This window comes from Thunnus thynnus, chromosome 8 (genome assembly GCF_963924715.1).
Source record: "Thunnus thynnus chromosome 8, fThuThy2.1, whole genome shotgun sequence".
Lineage (NCBI taxonomy): Eukaryota > Metazoa > Chordata > Actinopteri > Scombriformes > Scombridae > Thunnus > Thunnus thynnus.
The window spans coordinates 6,239,426-6,256,639 of NC_089524.1; the positions used below are offsets into that span (position 1 = coordinate 6,239,426).

The window sequence follows — 17,214 nt, forward strand, 5'->3', positions numbered from 1 at the left end:
TTTATTTATCTATTTTAATATTAATAATAATATTATATTTTCCATCTATCAGCACTTTATAAATGTACTCTAGAGATAAATGACTTTAAACTTAAAGTGTTTGTCTTAATAATGATAAGATCATCATTTTGTGTTTATGTGATCATAATTGAAAATACGGGCCAATTTTCCAGCTTGACATTTAACGATTTTAGAAAACAGTAATAACTTAGATTTAGTTGTTGTTGACGTGTATTAAAGATCTGTCCATTAATTTTACAGCGACAGCAGCTTTCTGTGTTTTTGTTTACTTTTAGATCACAGATTGTGCTTTAAGGCGTCAACCGCAGAATTGCAGCAATTAGACTATAAAACATCTCCGGGATAAAAAGCAGCACTTGACATTTCTGGGATCCTTCGTGTCTCTCTCATTCATCATCACGGAAAACCAATCCAATCATTTGAAGGAGAAGAAGAGTTTTCCCTCAGTCTGCTGCCCTCTCAGCCACTCCCTGCGGGACTTTCTCCTGACCTTTGACCTCTGAGGTTCAGACAGTCAACTGTTTGTCTGAGCGGACCATCTGCCTCTGCTAAACCTCAGCTCATAACATCTACATTCCTTTGGCTGAAACCTACTTCCGCTGGCAGAGGGCTTCTGTATATATATCACTGTTTATTTTGATACGGCCTCAAGTACACAAAGGAAATGTTATTACGTAACATTTTAGAGCTTTAGAGGAAAGTAAATAACAACTTCAGAGACAGTAGCAGAGTTCATCTTTGGGTTAACGCGAGGCGAAACACTGTCATAACAATATTTTTGCCGTTCAGTGAAAATCTTACATCTATAATTTTGTTGATTTCATAATTTCCTGCTCTTTACTGAGCAATTTCTCGACCGCTCCGGCCTCACGGAAAACAAGCTATAAACAAACTGCTTCTCAAGTTTTACATTTTTCACTCGACAGCCTGAAAACATTTAGTGTATGTAACTTCTGTGTTTCTGTAAATGAGCCCTGTATGAGCTAATTTGGTGTTTTTAAAGGCAAAAACCAGAACCCTAACCCTAACCATAACCCTAAACCAGTAAGATATCAGAGTTATTTTCCGTGTTGTTATTTTGAGGTCAATAAACTAACTAACCTCAGCTTTCCTACCCAGTTAAACCCAGTTTTAATCTAATGCTTACCAGCATGCTTCACTTCTGTAAATATCTGCTGACAGCAACACATTGCTCTCAGAAACACCAACACATACAACATACCAGGACCCCGCCAGTGTGATTAGCCTGGTGATAACACGGTGGGAACTCTGCTGGGGGGCGGGGGGGGGGGTTAGCATGGCTGACTGAGTGCATCATTGTTGTTTTGGAGCTGTTTGCTTCTGGCCTCAGTAATCGCCCCCCCCTCTCCCCCCACATTAAAGCAGCCTCTGGTCAAATTGTGATTAGAGTAATGGCTGTAAACATAAAATAAAAATAATTTAAATGTGGAATCTAACTGTTCTGTCTCGACGTGGAAAATTGTTTCCCAGACTTTGGTCTGTCTTTAACGTGGGAAACAGGAAACTGTTGTCTGCCCCCAAAAATGGGAGTGAGCAAAAAAAAATATTCTTTGCCCTTTGTTAATTCTTCTGTCGATGCAGCGGAGAGAAGAATCAGGTGTTTTTCTGTAATAAGAACTCTTTCATCACCACCTTCCCCATCCTGCCTGCCGCCTCTCTGTTCGGACAAACATGTTTACAATAAACAGGCGGACTTGTCCTTTAAAAAGGATGAACTTATATGTGTGCAATACACAGCGAAACACCATCATCAACATCACTTTGGTTTTGTTATCAATAAACAGATGAGAAAGTGCTGAGGTCACAATATGTTCTGCTTATATGCAGCAGATGAAACACTAAGTAAGATCAGGCAGATACGAGCAGAAACAGCCCATTTTTACAATTTTACTCTAATTAAATAAAGATATTTAATTAAAAGCAACAGCTCCAGTTTCACACTAAAGACCTGCCTTCATATTCAAATGCATTTATTAGTGCATGCAGGAAGTAATGAGTATCAGCAGCAGCAAACGAATGGAAAAGAAAACATTCATCTGTATTTAGTGTTGGCATTGATACTCGCATCCCTAATTGCAACAGACTGTGCATGTTTTTAGAAATATTAAAGTATTATCCTGCAGTTGTTTAAAATTTTTAAAGGTGACAAATCATGCTTTTTGTGATTTTCTGTCATTCATATCCTGTTATGATGTCAGATGTTTATTTTAAAGATGGTTAAAGTTCCACAACTTGAGGCGTTTGTAAAAATTCCGCCTTCAAGTCAAAAGCCAGAGCTTTGGCAAGGTAACCTTTACTTCCTCCTCCAACTGATGCCAGATTGTTTGCACATTCCCACAAACCTCCATTCTGTAGTCTTGTTGCTAAGGTTGTTGCTAAGGTTGTTGCTAAGGTTGTTCTGTGAGGTGTTGACATCGTCCTCTTGCATATTTCAGATCAGATTCAGGCTCGAACATGTATTGATGATGTATTTGAGAAGTTTATATTTCGAGTAAAGAACGGGACAAAGATGTGAAATCCTACTACTACTGTTGTTTACGTTGCCTCCGGAGCCGGAGGAAGCTTCCTGGAGCTGACCAATCAGAATCACTGGAGCTTAAAGAGACACTGAACTGAAGGGCTGCATAAAGGGCCAGTATAAGATAAATAATGACTTTTGAACAGTAAATTATTCAAAGTTATTCCAGTGGAGCCCGAGAATAAAAATATGGATGTGCATGTTTTCTTTAAAATATATAAAAAAATACCCCTTAAAATGACATCTCATCCTGCTCCCTCGTTGAAAAATCCAGAATCTATAAATATGCAAATATGTCAGAAGTTTCACTGTTGGACACGAGATGTCCATTCTCAGTGTGCGTGCAGTGGAGGTTTTATCAGATGAATGTAAAAACAGACTTCTAGTGTCAAACTCTGCACTTTAAAGGCCAAACATCCGAGTGAAGTAACAATAAGCAAAACACGTTTTTAAGGGGAGGGGGTCTTTAAGACATTTCTATAGACATTGGAGCTGCCGAAGGAGTAAACATTTTACAGCCAACAATTTACAGTATCACTTCCAGCACCTTTATCAGTTCAGGTATTCTTCCATCAGCTTTTTTTATCAGCCCTCATAAAAATTAATCACATACTTTATGCATAACTCTCCTCAGGAACACAAAGTTTTTAACTACCATGGGAACATGACAATCACTCTGATCAGATCAACCACTCAGAGACACTTCTGGGTTTTTCTTCTTTTTCTTCTTTTGACACCACAGTAAATTCCTTCTGCAGCTGTGTGGTACATATCTGTTTAGGCACCGGTCCCTCCGGATGTCCCGGCAACAAAAGACCCTCCTCTCTCCTCCCGTCCCCTCCCAGAACAGGACGTGAGTGGACATCCTGCAAGCAGTGGTCTCTTCCTCTGTTACCGTCAGCTATTATTAGCGGACACCCAGCATCAGCTGTCCTTGCATGGGCCTAATAGGATATCCAAACAGCCTTTTTGTATACCTCAAACTGCTTTTTTACCTCAATATGATGTCAAAGATCTAAAAATAATGAACACTAAAACCTCCAGAAACAAGTGCTCCGTCTGTCTCTAACCAGACATGACTTACCAAAAACAGAGCCATGCCCACATTTCCAGCCAATGGCAACAATGAGCAGGCCAGGTGTGTGTGTGCGTGCGCGTGTATGTGTGTGTGTGTGTGTGTGTGTGTGTGTTTTGATATATTGTGCCAGGAGGACATTCCAGCCGGCTCCTGAACCCTGTCCAGCAACCATCAGGAGCTCCAGTGTTTGGGTTCTAACTTTCTGGCCAGTCAGGCTGAAAAACCCATAGACACACTTATATATAAATGGTCACACACACTCCTGGGAAAGTGTACCTTGAGTCCAGCTGTGTTGCTCCCACTGGCCGCCGGTCCTGTGCTGGGAAAACTCTGAGAAGGTTTTCACTGGAGGGGGAGGAGGAGAAGGAAGCCACTGATAAGATGACAGTCACACCCACGGTACGAAGTGTCCATTTTGGCGTTATCTCTTACCGTAGGGCGTCGGAGGAGTCACTGGGAAGGCCGGAGTGGACGGGACGATGGGAGAGTTATCCGCTTGTCCCCGATAATCCATGCTGTTGGTTTTATAGAGATGCCCATACTTTTAAAAAAAAAAAGAACAACAGGGAGAAATAAGTAAGAAAAGAAAGTCTTATGAGGTGACAAGCCCACACACACACACACACACACACACACACACACACACACACACACACACACACACACACACACACACACACCAGCAGATATCAGTCTTGTGATCTGTGTGTGGCTACAGACTGTGTTTTGGTGTAAACAGTCGGGCCATTCATGCCACCCAGCCATAAGAACGAGCACAAGAGCAGATTGCTCAACTAAAAAGATAAAGAAAAAAAAAGAGAGACAGAGACAGACAGAAGGCGGAAGGTAGAAAAGAAACGTTTAAAAAATTGTAGATAAGAATTACACAATGAAAATCTCGACGGAGAATCTTCTTGGTAACACGTTTTCACCAAAGAGACGTTCTCCCTCTAAACTTCTCACGTTTTCATTCTAATAAATATTCAAATGATCCAAAATTTCACCAGAAATCAAAGATTAGAGAAAAAGTCCAAAAACTGAAAACAGATTTATCTGGTGACCCTTTGGAGGGGCCCGACCCCTAGGTTGGGAACCACTGGACTAAACTAGCTAACTGTATATAAAGTAGTTGAAACTAGCTCCACATCCAGCAGCTACAACAGTAACATGCTGCTCTAACACTGATGCTTCACTATTAATAATCTAATGATGTCATATATAATAATATATCAGTCACGCTCACCTGATTTTCTGCAAAATTAATACTTTTAATACTTTAGTTATGTTGGATGCTACATTTTCTTAAAGGGTCTATATATTTATATTCTGAGGCTCTACTGGAATGTCTTTGCATGATTTACAGTTAAAAACTCTTTCTTTATGCAGCCTCTTCAGTTCAGCCTCTGTCTGAAACAGGCTATTTCAGCTCCTGTCTTTTTAAGACCCCCCCCTCCTGATGAGCCCACTCTGTTGTGATTGCTTAGCTCCCCCTCAGCAGACATCCAGCGGTTCTCGAGGCTGCATAAACAAACAGTGGGAGGATTTCTCTTCTTTTTCTCTAAATGGAAACTTTTCAAATCCTAATATCACATCCTAATATGTTCAAGTGGAGCACATGTTACGTTTACCTCAAGTTTTGGAGCTTTGACCATGTTTAATATAAACACCTGACATTATAACAGTGTGTAACTGACAGAAAATCATAAAAAGCATAATATGTCCACTTTAAGAGGAATCTGAGATGGGTTCACTATTTTTCAAGTCTGTCTTAAAACAATCATCAGGAGCCCAAAAGAACATTGAAACCTGTTTTTCTTGCTGTAATCATTCCTCCTGTTCATACTGACCATTAGAAGATCCCTTCATAATGCACTTACAATGGAAGTGATGGGGGACAAAATCCACAGTCCTCCTTCTGTGCAAAAATGTATTTAAAAGTTTATCTGAAGCTAATATGAAGCTTCAGCGTCCAAATGAGTCAAATCAAGTAGATATCTTTCAACGTTACAGTCTTTTTAGTGCCAAAGTCCCTCTTTTTGTTACTATACTTCCACCGCAGCTCAACAGGGAAACACAAAGAGGGAATTTGACGTTAAAAAGACTGTAAATGTGTCAGATATCCACTTGATATGACTAACTCAGACTGCTGAAGACTCATATAAGCTTCAGATAAACTTAAATGCTTCTGGCCCGGACAAAATGGATGTGAGCCTGAAATGGCCCCACATGTAAAACAGCAAATATTGCCAAAATATCCCAAATCAAATGTTGGCCTTTTTTGGTAAAGATACGGTGCTCTCGGCTATGTGTATTCTGGATGTGGGCCAGTTCTGGTTTATCTGGTTTGCTCTTGGTTGACGTACAGCTTGCTTGTGGCTCAGATTTGGGAAACAGGAGTGGACCGCCCAAATGTCGTCATTCCACGCGGTACGTGGGCCGGACGAAAGTGCCAAAAGTGTTGGTTTTGCTATCTGGGACTGTGGATTTTGGCCTCCATCACTTACATTGAAAGCACATTTTAAGGGGGACCTTTTAATAGCCAGTATGAACAGGAGGAATGATATCTTTTAATCTTCTGTGTCCATAAATAAGTGACATCACAGATCCATTTTTTTCCTACTATGTTTGAATGTAACCGTGTTTATTTATTTCCTACTATGAGCGAAGCGTAACCACCAACAGTCGGAGTTGCTGTCAGGTGAGGCGAACAGAGAAACTGATTACCTGAGAAGACGAGAAGGAGGGACTGTGGAGAGGGGAGCCTCTGAAGCTCTGAGGACCAGATGTTCTCCATCCTGGACTGTGGAGACCAGCGCCGTCTATCACATCACTGACCTGTTTCTGCTGCTTCCAACCTGACCAGGAGAAGAGAGATAAAGAGGGGAGTGAGGGAGGCAGGGAGGCAGGGAAGGAGAGCCAGACAGCCAGACAGATTACAATCTGATACTCAACCAAAGAATCAAACTCGATCATGTGCTCTATATGAAATTAAATATCCACAAACAGTCTATTCTTCTATACATCCATAACAATAAATGTTACGACACCTTGTTATGACCAGAAGCCAACTTGGCAATAAAAGGTGATGACACCACACCGGTGCGTGCTTGGCGTGTTTGTCTCTGACAAAAGCATCTATCAGTGTGTTTATCAGCAGTGCATGGCTCCTATCATCAAGGCAGAACCTGTGTGACTAAGCAAGACTTCACTGTGACCAGATGGTGGAACATCATGGCGTCTTGTCGGAAAAAAAACATCTGTTGGAACAATCAGACGTTCCCTTTTCAGATGCGAGTAGATCATCGCCCCCGGGCTGGATCCCATCCAGAAATATTCATCTCTCCATTCATGTTATATAGATTTACTGATTTAACTCTCATATGTGACTCTTGTCAACCTCCATCATCAACAAACAGATAAGCAAAGCATATAACCTGACCAAAACATCAACTAGCTTATCTTAAATAAAAAGTATTGGTGTATATGTCTATCGAAGAGAAGAAAGTTCATAACAGAGGTGCTAAAGTTTGCAGTAATTTAGAAACAGCATCACCATTAAATAGTTTATCCATGACAGAGCACTGAGGAGGGTAAAATCTGCTCATTAAATATATTGGTCATATTCTGGTAAAAACAAATTTAAGGCGTCCCTATCAAAAAGTAAAACACTGGTGATATAAACTCTCAAATATTTATATCAATATCAGCTTCAAAAGTTCAGTGTCCTTCAGGCTCTGCAGACTAATCTGTTAATGATACAAAATATTCACTATTTGCAACTTTAATTTGAAAATGTGGATACTTGCCATGAAAAAAGTCACCTCTATCACACCACAGTCACCACATGTATTAATGCGATCTCTGAAGTTTGCACAAAATGCACTTTTTTGACTAGCAAAATGTGTAAAAATCTGTGACAGGTATTACCAAAGTACAAGGCAACATCAGCAATGTTGCACCACACTTTCAAAACAAGAGAAGAGAGTTTGGGGTTGTAATAAATCAGGTTACTCTATACAATACACTATTCTGCTGAATAACGTTAGCTTCTGGTTCAAACAGCTCATTGTCTTCATTTCAAATGACTCTTTGGTTGCAATGTTATGAGGTGTGTTTGAGCTAAAATGAGGTGTCGACTGGAAGACTCTTGAGGGGCCTCTACGACAGACGGAAACAGCCAAAACTGGCAGTTTGTTGTAGTTTTTTTTTACTTGTACTTCGTCTGAACTGTAAGAAAGTCGTTGAGGGAAGAAGCCTTGAAACATTTGTAAAACACTATGTCATGTCACACCTGCCATGTTTGTTTTAATCTTCCACTTCTATCAGCCAGCAGTAAATATTATTGCTATAGTAGCTCAATAGCTGCAGTTCATCAAGAGTCTCTCATGTTGCTCTTGGAATGAGACAAGCTGGGTGATGTTGACAAAATCAGAGTCACATTTTTTTTACAAAACACTTTGATATTGATAGTTTGGCAGCGGTAACAAGAACTAGCGCCGCAACTAATGATTATTTTCATTACTGATTAATCTGTCGATTATCTTCTCTCATCTCACCGTCTCAGTTTCCCAGAACTCAAGATGAAGTATTTTAATGTCTTGTTTTGTCTGACAAACAGTCCAAAAGCCAAAGATTACAACAACTACATAAAAGCAGCGACTCCTCACATTGGATCAACTTTTTTTTCTTTAAGAATCGACTAATCATTGCAGCTCTAATGTGAAACTAAAATAAATAATGGAGAAATTATAGTAAAGACATTTTTAGGTTCATCTAGACCAAAAAAAAAACTTTACTGCACTGCAGCCTTTGAAGACCACAGAAACACACTAAAACCAAAACCACACCGTAACACAGAAACCAAAAGCTGACTTGTGTTTCATCATTCTGGACATCTACCATTTATGGGATAAAACTCAATTGTGCATATCACCTATAAACAGCGATAAGGAACTTTTGTGAGCTCAGCTTTCAGTGTGAACATCCATCATGTCGAAATCACATTAAAGGCAAAGTCAGTCCGACTGAAACTAATCCAGTTACCCTGCGACACTGCGGGCCTGCTGGGGGGGGGGGGGGGCTTCCACTACAGTGTCGAGTATCGCTGTATACCCGCTGTATTTGTGAGAGAGCTCTTCTCTTTTGAAGAACGCCACTCTGAGATGATGAGAGGGAGAAGGGAGGCATGATGCAAACACATTGGAGAGCAAAGTGTTGTGTCGGGACTTCAAACGCATTCCTGATCGCTTACAAGTTCCTGCCTCAAAACATCCCCATGAAAACTACTGGACTCATAAACACTCTTCTGCACACACACACACACACACACACACATTGTCACAGTAAATGCAGTGAAATATTAGAGTTACTGCTTCAAATATGCTCTTGGGAAATATCAACCTCCTGCCCTCCGACACACTCGCTGACCTACATACACACAAACACATACGCTCCATTTCCTGAGTTCAAATTCCATGATTGGAGGAGAACTTGAAGACCCTTTCATTGACCTGATGCTGTAGAGAAATGTGAGGTCAGAGGTTAAATGTCAGCAGTAACGTGACCCTGCTTGGCAAACGGCCACGGGTCAGCGATAACCACCGCTGCCTCGGAGTGGCAGAGAGACCCTGACAGACATGATTCAGGAGCTGTCACGGCCGTTCTCATCAGTGCTCGACTTGTCGGGAGCTCCCATATGAACCGTCGGGCCGTTCTGAGGTTAGCTTTGATGGAACAGCTGCTCTGTATGCAAACAGCTAGGAAGTGATTACATCACTCGCACACCTATGACCCGCAGTCTTCGAACAGAAAATTAATCAGGGACGGAGGTCACAGCAGAAATGTGCCTCTTCCTTCAGGCTGTGTCCCGGTGGATATGAGCGAGGATAAATCTGTCATATATGCCAGCTGGGTGAGAAGAAAAGAAAGTGCAAAAGAGGCAGCGCTGAGACACACGGGTCAAGAAAATGTTCAGGTTCAAGTTGTACTAGTCCTCGAGTCATATTAGATTTACGGTGTTTCAAAGAACATCAAAGGATGTACAGTAAAAGCAAGAACAACGATCGTGGATAAGTTTATTGCGTGTCACACTGCGCTCTGATCGCAATCTGTGTCGGAGTGTACGATATCAATTTGAGGCGTGTCAGATTGTGGATGAATGTGTGGTGAATCGGAGAGCTACGATGTTAACAGAAGAAAAGAATATAAAAGCAAGCGCATGCCATCAGCGTAAGAATCGTAATGCCAGTGTACCGAAACAACCGATATTTACGCTCTAGTGACAGATGCCATCTAGTGGCTGTAGTAATTATGACCAGAGAAAAGGAGGAAATCAGATGACGTCAATATTTAGTGACAAAGACTGCGAAGGGAGGAGGTCGAGGTGGATAGATGAGTGATTCAACAGGACAGAGGACTTTGACACAGGAGACCGCTGTTCGTTTCCTGTTTCCAACTACGAGTCGAGTCTGTTCTTTAAAAATCCAAACTACAATCGTCCCTCAACCTTAACCATGTGGTTATTGTTGTAACCATGACCACGAAGGTCGCCTAACTTTAACCCACACCACATGTTTCTTGAATTAAAGGATTAGGGGGTTGGGGTTAGGGTTAACCCTAATCCTAACGCTAATAAACAGATAATTTTAACCCAAACCATGATCTTTCCCTAAACCTAATCAAGTGGTTTTTGTGCCTAAACTGGACCAGACCTTAACCACAGTGTTGTCACATCATAAAGCATTATTTTTTAATAGTGATTTCTAATGGTTTTGGAAGACACAGATAAATGATGTCATCCTTCTGATTACTGACAATAGGGTCACCAGATTAGAAAACACTCCTATGTTTCATTCACATGAGTCACATGATCAAACAACGTATTTGGTTGATTCATTTGGAGGATTTGTTCCCATCTGCACTGCTTTTAAATTTTGAAAATGCATCAAAGTCATGCAAACTTCTTTCTTTTTCTTCTTCTGCCAGTGTACTCTTTGTCATATTTAATGATGCATTCAATGTTCATAAATGCATGAAAATGTATCAGGTGTTTGGGTGTGTTAGATCTCATCCTGTGACCTACAGATTCAGCTAACTTACACAGTAAAGCATTCAGTTCAACTTTAACTTTCGAAAACTCCATTTCTTTATCAGTATTCAAACTATTCTGTTATTCTTCAATCAGAAGTTACACAGATAAATTATAGATCTAAATCTGCTTTGAGCTCTGTCTGACGAATTATTAATATCCTCTTTCACAGTGTTCCGTAAGTGTCGTACATCATTGACCAAAGCTTTGCAGATAAGGAGGAACTAATTTAATCTCTTAACCTTTATCATATTTAACATCTTTAACTGCAAATCTGTACCTTCTGTAATTATGTCAGTGGATAATGTTTTTGATCACTTCATGATGAGATTCACTGTGGTCGGAGGTCAAGTGGATCTGTCACTGCACATACTTTAATCATGTAACCTTTTCTGTCAGCTCTGTATATTTCCATTTCTAAATAAGACAGATCGGAGGGTAAACACGTCATTGTGTAGAGACCAGAGGTCCTGATTTTTTTTTTTTACATTGCTTACATTTCAAGAATATCCACTACCTGTTTAATCAAACGCTTCCACCCTTTCAGCAAACACCACGCACACTTACAAACACACCTCCTGTAACAAACACAGATGCATGTCTCTCTCTCTCTGGTGGAGATTTCCACAATCAGCCAGCGCTTCAGTCCTTCAGTCCTGGTTATAAATGGTCCTCTGTGTGTGCAGGCTGAGCTCAGCTCTACAATATAACAAGTCCGGCCTGGAAGCTTCATCTGCCCGCAAACTTGTTAGCACAGGTGTATTTTTCTTAGTGTGGCTTGTCAACCAGTCGAAATGTCACAGTGGACTGTTGTGTGTCTCTGTGCAAGTAATGATGTGTAAAGGGAACTGTACGCTTTTTTATAATGCACTAAGTTAAAGGGTCAGTTCACCCAAAATACATACATATTTTATGATAATTATATGTAGCAATGCAGAAAATCTTGGCCTGAAGTGCTGAGGTTTTGTGAAATCTGCCTCTGAAACAACTGCTGACACCCCAGTTCAATTTAAGCGAATGGTATTTTGTTTGTGGTGTTCTCAGCACTGAAAAATTACAAGACTACAAGTCCACACTAGCAGTTTTGTGAGTCTGTACAATGCTGCTTTGAGCTAAATGCTAACATCAGCTCACAAAGACAATGTTATTATATTGATATTTAGCAGGTAATGTTTACAATGTTCTCCATCATAATTAAAGGTGTTAGCATGCTAACATTTGGTAATTCGCACTAAATACAAAGTACAACTGAGGCGGATGGGAATGTCATTGGCTTTGCAGGTATTTGATCATAAACCAGTATTGGACCATTAAATTTATGGCCAGATGATGGTGCTAGATAAAAAGTGAGGCTCAACAAAGTTGATTCATCCTGAGATGAACATAAATGTCTGAGCCAATTTTCATAGCAATCCACACCATAGTTGTCGAAACATTCCACTTAAACCCATAGATGTCAACCTCATGGTGGCGCTAGAGGACAAGTCAGGGGATCACCAAAGTCATAGGATTCATCATCTCAGAACCATTGATGTTTGTGCCAAATTTTGTGCCAGTACATCATGTAGATGTGGAGATATTTCACCGGATAAATAAAAAATATCATGGCAATCCATCCAATGGTTGTTGAGATATTTCACTAACCACTACAAAAGTCACTGTGGGATTGTGGGAAAAGTCAGAGGATCACCAAAGTCAGTAGGATTCATCCTCTGAGGCCCATGAATGTCCGTACAAAATGTAAAGTCAATCAATCCAGTAGTTATAGATATTTTAGTCTGAATCAAAGTGGTGGACCAATCAACCAACCAACCAACCAACTAACTGACATTGTCATCCCTAGTGCCACACTTTCCAAAAACTCAACAACAATGTGTCTTTTTTTTTGTAATTTGGGTGAACTGAACCTTTAAACTGTCAGTCCTCTCCACTGTAAAAAGACAGGATAGTCTTCAGTATTAGATCATTTTAAACCATTATATTTATTTTATAGGTCTTACCGGTCAAATGGGTATTTCCTTTTTGGCTGAGGCCGTTGGTGTGGAGGGAGGCGGATCGTGACAGGGGGGTAGGAACGGGAACAAATGTGGGATCCAAATCCAGAATCAGCTGGTTCAGCTGCTCTATGGACTCATCAACGTCTGTGGTTAATGACGCCAACTCCTCCTCCTCTTGGCAAGACGAAGCGTGTGCACTGTCGACCGTGTCTTGTGTGACGCTGTGTTTGCAGTCCTCATCCCCCAGACCTCTCTGCACCGCTTCCCTGCTGCTGAGCCCTCTCAGCGGCGTGTTGGGAGCTACCAGAGGTGGAGGCTTTGCTTTCCTTGCCCTGTTCGACCTCTCTTGCCCATTTACTGGAATGTGGTTTTCAGTGCGAGCTTCAACCATCTGCTGCTGAACCCAGGAGTGAGTGGAGTACTCCATTTGGGCTGATGCCTGCACTTCAGGCAGGTTGTCAGACGAGAGGGAGCAAATACTGCTCGAGCTGGGCATGTCTAAAGCAGAAGCTGCCACATCATCCTCATCATCCAATATATCAGTCTCCCTCTCGCTGGACGAAGCCTCTCCATTGATAGTGTGTCCCAAGCCAGACTCATCTCCAGTCATCTCCCCCTCCCCTCTGCTGGATGAAGCAAGCTCAGTCATGACCTCCAGAAGAGACTGAGCAATCTCAAATTCGACCCCAGGGAGCAGCTTCCCTGCCTGGGCACACTTGTCCTCTGCAGCCCCTCTCTTCGGCTTGGCCCCAGGCGGCCCCTGTGAGGCAACAGACAGGCCTGAATCACTGCTGGCAGATGGAGTTCGGTCACTGCAGCTCGGGCTGATGGCGGTCGGTTGGAACGAAGCTCCTTCCTTACTAGTCTTCTTCTTCTTCACTGTGGCATACAAACTGTCCAGGATATGAAGAGGAGCTGTGAAGACAAAATACTGTGTTAAGTATAAGGTTTACATGTTGACAGAAGAGTGAAGACAGGTGAAAACTGACCTACAGAAATGAAACCATGTGGATGTGAAAAATATACATCACAGAGCACATGCAGACATATTTAACTTTGATATTTTGTCCAAAAAATGGTCCAAAACCTAAAGATACTCACTGTACGATAAAGAAAACTATTTACAACTGAGAAAATATTCACATTTAAGAGGCTAGAACCAAATAATTTTTGGTATTTTTGCTTAAAAAAAGACAATAATAATGCTTGAATTATTATCAAAATGGTTGCAGATTAATTTTCTGTCAGTCCACTAATCATTTCATTAAATAATAATTTGAGCTCCAACATAAATTAACAACATAAGTTCCATCAGTCAAAGGTTTAGGGCAGCCTGTATGTAGCCTGACAGGTAAAATCCAGGGCACCAATTCACAAAGACATGGTGGTAACATTTGAAGGTGATGCAGATGAAAAATCTCTCTAATTAGAAAGATTTTAGCGAGTAAATCAAAGAACAGGGAGTTACATCCTTGTCTTCTTGCTATACATGACTCCATACCTGCATCGCTAACGTATATGATTCATTATGACACACACATAAACACACCACCTGTTGGACCACAGCCACGACTCCAGACACACTTCATGTAGATAAAACAGAGCCCCTTTGTGCAGGCTGGCGTGTGTATTTATGAATGTGTGTGTGTGTCACGCAAAGGACATATCTGTCACAGACGTCTATACCGGAGCTCAAATAGAGCTGATTACACACAAAAAACACACACAGTCATACTCAGTTTGTTATACTTTAAGTGACCTTAGCAACAAGAGAACACATGTCTAAAAGTTAGAAACATGCTGTAAAATATTAAAAGAAAAAGTTATTTTCTGATAAAGGTTGTTACACTTAGATAAGATAAGCCTCGTACGGTGACTACAACAATACATACAGTGAATACCAGAGCTGTATGAGCACAGCTTCTTAAGTCCAGTGAGGCAATAAAACTAAAATACCAGACACGCATGTTAAAACCTCACAGCTGGTCTAATAGATCCTACACACACACCCACGCACAGATGTATAGACAAGTACACTCACAAACTGATAAACACATTGCACAATACGAACATCAGAATTAACTGTTTCATTCAAAACTAGCATGCAAACTGTCATTACCAGCATCAAGAAAGCAGCTTACTTTACCAGCAGTCTCTGAGAAGTGAGTGAGTGAGTGAGTGAACTCTCACTATTCCCTCCGCAGACTAGAAACAGGATGGAAATACTTGCTGAAGTCTCCCTTCGGAGTCAGAGAAAGAGGAAAAGAGAAACAGATGACAAGCGCAGAAAGGAAAGAGGGGTGAGAACGAGGACGGAATGAGAAAGGATGAGGAGAAAGATAGAAAGAATAAAAGAGAGACAGACCATTTAAGTTGAAGCCTTCCTCTTCTGCTGCCGTCCTCTCTCTCTCTGTGTCTCTCAGGCTGCCACAGGAAAACAAGCAAAGAACATTCTTTCTCTTAAGGTGCTAACAGCCCCCCCTATGTCCCCCCACCACCACCACCCCTACTCTCTCTCTCTCTTTCTCCTCTCTCATGTCACTCCTGCGCTCCTTCCTCGCCTGCTCCGTCCCTTCACTATGAATCCCCGCCTTCACCGTCACCACCGTTTTTTGAAATTAGCCTCCACTCCCTCCCCCCTTTTTTCCTCCCCCTGCATCCTGTCCCGGCTGACACAGGTAGGCAATGCTGCGGAGCGAGTGTGTGTGCTCATGCATTTTTATGTCTTGAGGGGGAGGAAGAAGAGGAAGAAGAAGAAGAAGAAGGAGGCTGAGGGGGTGGATCATTCACCAGCCAGCATGCACGCAAGCGTAACTGCATATACAGGTGGAAGAGTTTGTGCAACACATGTAATGCACATTTAAGAAAAAAAAAAATAGAAACAGAAAGTACAAGGACCTTGACTTGAGCTGGCCAAATATGGAGAGGGGAATGTAAACATGGGGGGGGGGGAGGCGGGCTCTGGAGAGACTTGTGTGCAGAAAGGGGGGATGGGGGAAACATATGAGGAGACAAATTGCAACCTGCAACTTGAACCTGGAGGAAACACGCAGAGGTAGAAAGAGCCTGCAGATAAAGGGAAGAGAAGAAAAGGTGAGAGCGAGGAGAGGTAAAAGAAGACGAAGATGAAGAGATGGAGTGATAGGAAGACGGGGAAAGGGGAGGGTAAAGTAGAACCACCTGTGGTCGAAAACAACATTCTTGCGACTGGCACTCTCATTACGCTCATGTGCGTTACGTGCGTGCTGGCGGTTAAAATAATGTGTGTTTGTGTTCGTGTGTCTGCGTATATGCCGCCTTTACATGCTACTTTTCCGCATTTCTCCCACCAATCAGCGGCCTGTCTAAATTACACGGCAGGCTGGAGCAGATTTAGCAGTGGCATAAAACAGCTGGAACCGAAACCTAAACCAGCCAGTTAAAGTGATTTTTTTTTTTCCTGCCGTCTGGATGTATGTTTGTGTGTTGGTGTTTTTCTGTGTGCGAACGGTTATTCTAACTAAACGGAAACTCCTGAAAAACAGCCGCCCGTCTAGATGATTGCCGTTACACCCAGTCGCAGGAACGTCAAAGAGGCCTTTGTAACCACAACAGTTGTAAGCTGTCACACTGATGACCAGACAATTACCCACAAGGCTGACCACAGCGAAGGCCAGAGTCCAAACAGATCCTCTCAGAGACTGGATCTGCACCCACAGAGCCACTGACGTACAGTACATCAAGAGGATTGTTTTGGCTGTTCGGGGGGCAGAAAAACCTCACAACAAGCTAAAAAAACACACATGTTTGACATATTATCAGCTTATAAAGTCAATGGGGCTAACATGTTAGCAAGCTGCCGGTGTTTGTGTCCAGCTGATGAATATAAATCCAGTATTATCTCCTTTATTCTAGTCTCCACCGAAACATATCTACATGTCTGTATGTACAGTAAAACCAAAACTACAAGCCAGAAGAGGCTAGAAAGACAGATTCATCCCTGAGATCAACACCTTTCACTTTAAATTCCTTCTTAATATAAATCAAATATTGATTTGAGAACCTGGTTAAAGGATTACACCCAAGTTTAATCATGTATAAGCAGGTATTTTTTTTGTTGTCAATGACTCACAACTCCAAGGAAGAACAGAGACAAAGTAATCTGGTTTACAATCAATCTCCTCTTCATTTTTCATGTTGGAATATTTGGAAATATCTGACCTTTTTAACCAGTCAAAACATTTCTTGATTTAGCTTCCTAATTGTAAATGTTTTTCTCGCCACTTCCTGTTGCTGTCATCAGCAAATGGAGCTTAGAGAATTAATAACTGTGCTCAACAGAAGCAAATAAACTGTCTTAACATGTTTCGTAATATGAAAATAATATCTAAATGACAGAATTTTTTAAACATCCAGCAAGTGTTGCAATGTTACATAACACAACTTTGTTTGTGCTGGATTGCAAACGCAGCAAGTTTCAAGAGTCTGTGAACTTACTTTTTATATTGTGCAA

The 17,214-nt window shown here is 41.4% G+C and overlaps 1 protein-coding gene across 3 annotated transcripts in view; it reads right to left on the reverse strand.

The window, feature by feature from the left end:
* The window catches only part of LOC137187385 (tensin-3-like), a 59,627-nt gene that overhangs the window by 25,867 nt on the left and 16,546 nt on the right, over positions 1 to 17,214 (reverse strand). For all 3 annotated transcript variants that reach the window (XM_067596237.1, XM_067596236.1, XM_067596238.1), the window contains 4 exons: positions 12,726 to 13,637; positions 6,363 to 6,493; positions 4,071 to 4,179; positions 3,915 to 3,983 (listed from right to left, as the gene is read on the reverse strand). In XM_067596237.1, the coding sequence (XP_067452338.1) occupies positions 3,915 to 3,983; positions 4,071 to 4,179; positions 6,363 to 6,493; positions 12,726 to 13,637 (1,221 nt within the window). The remainder of the gene's footprint in view (positions 1 to 3,914; positions 3,984 to 4,070; positions 4,180 to 6,362; positions 6,494 to 12,725; positions 13,638 to 17,214) is intronic.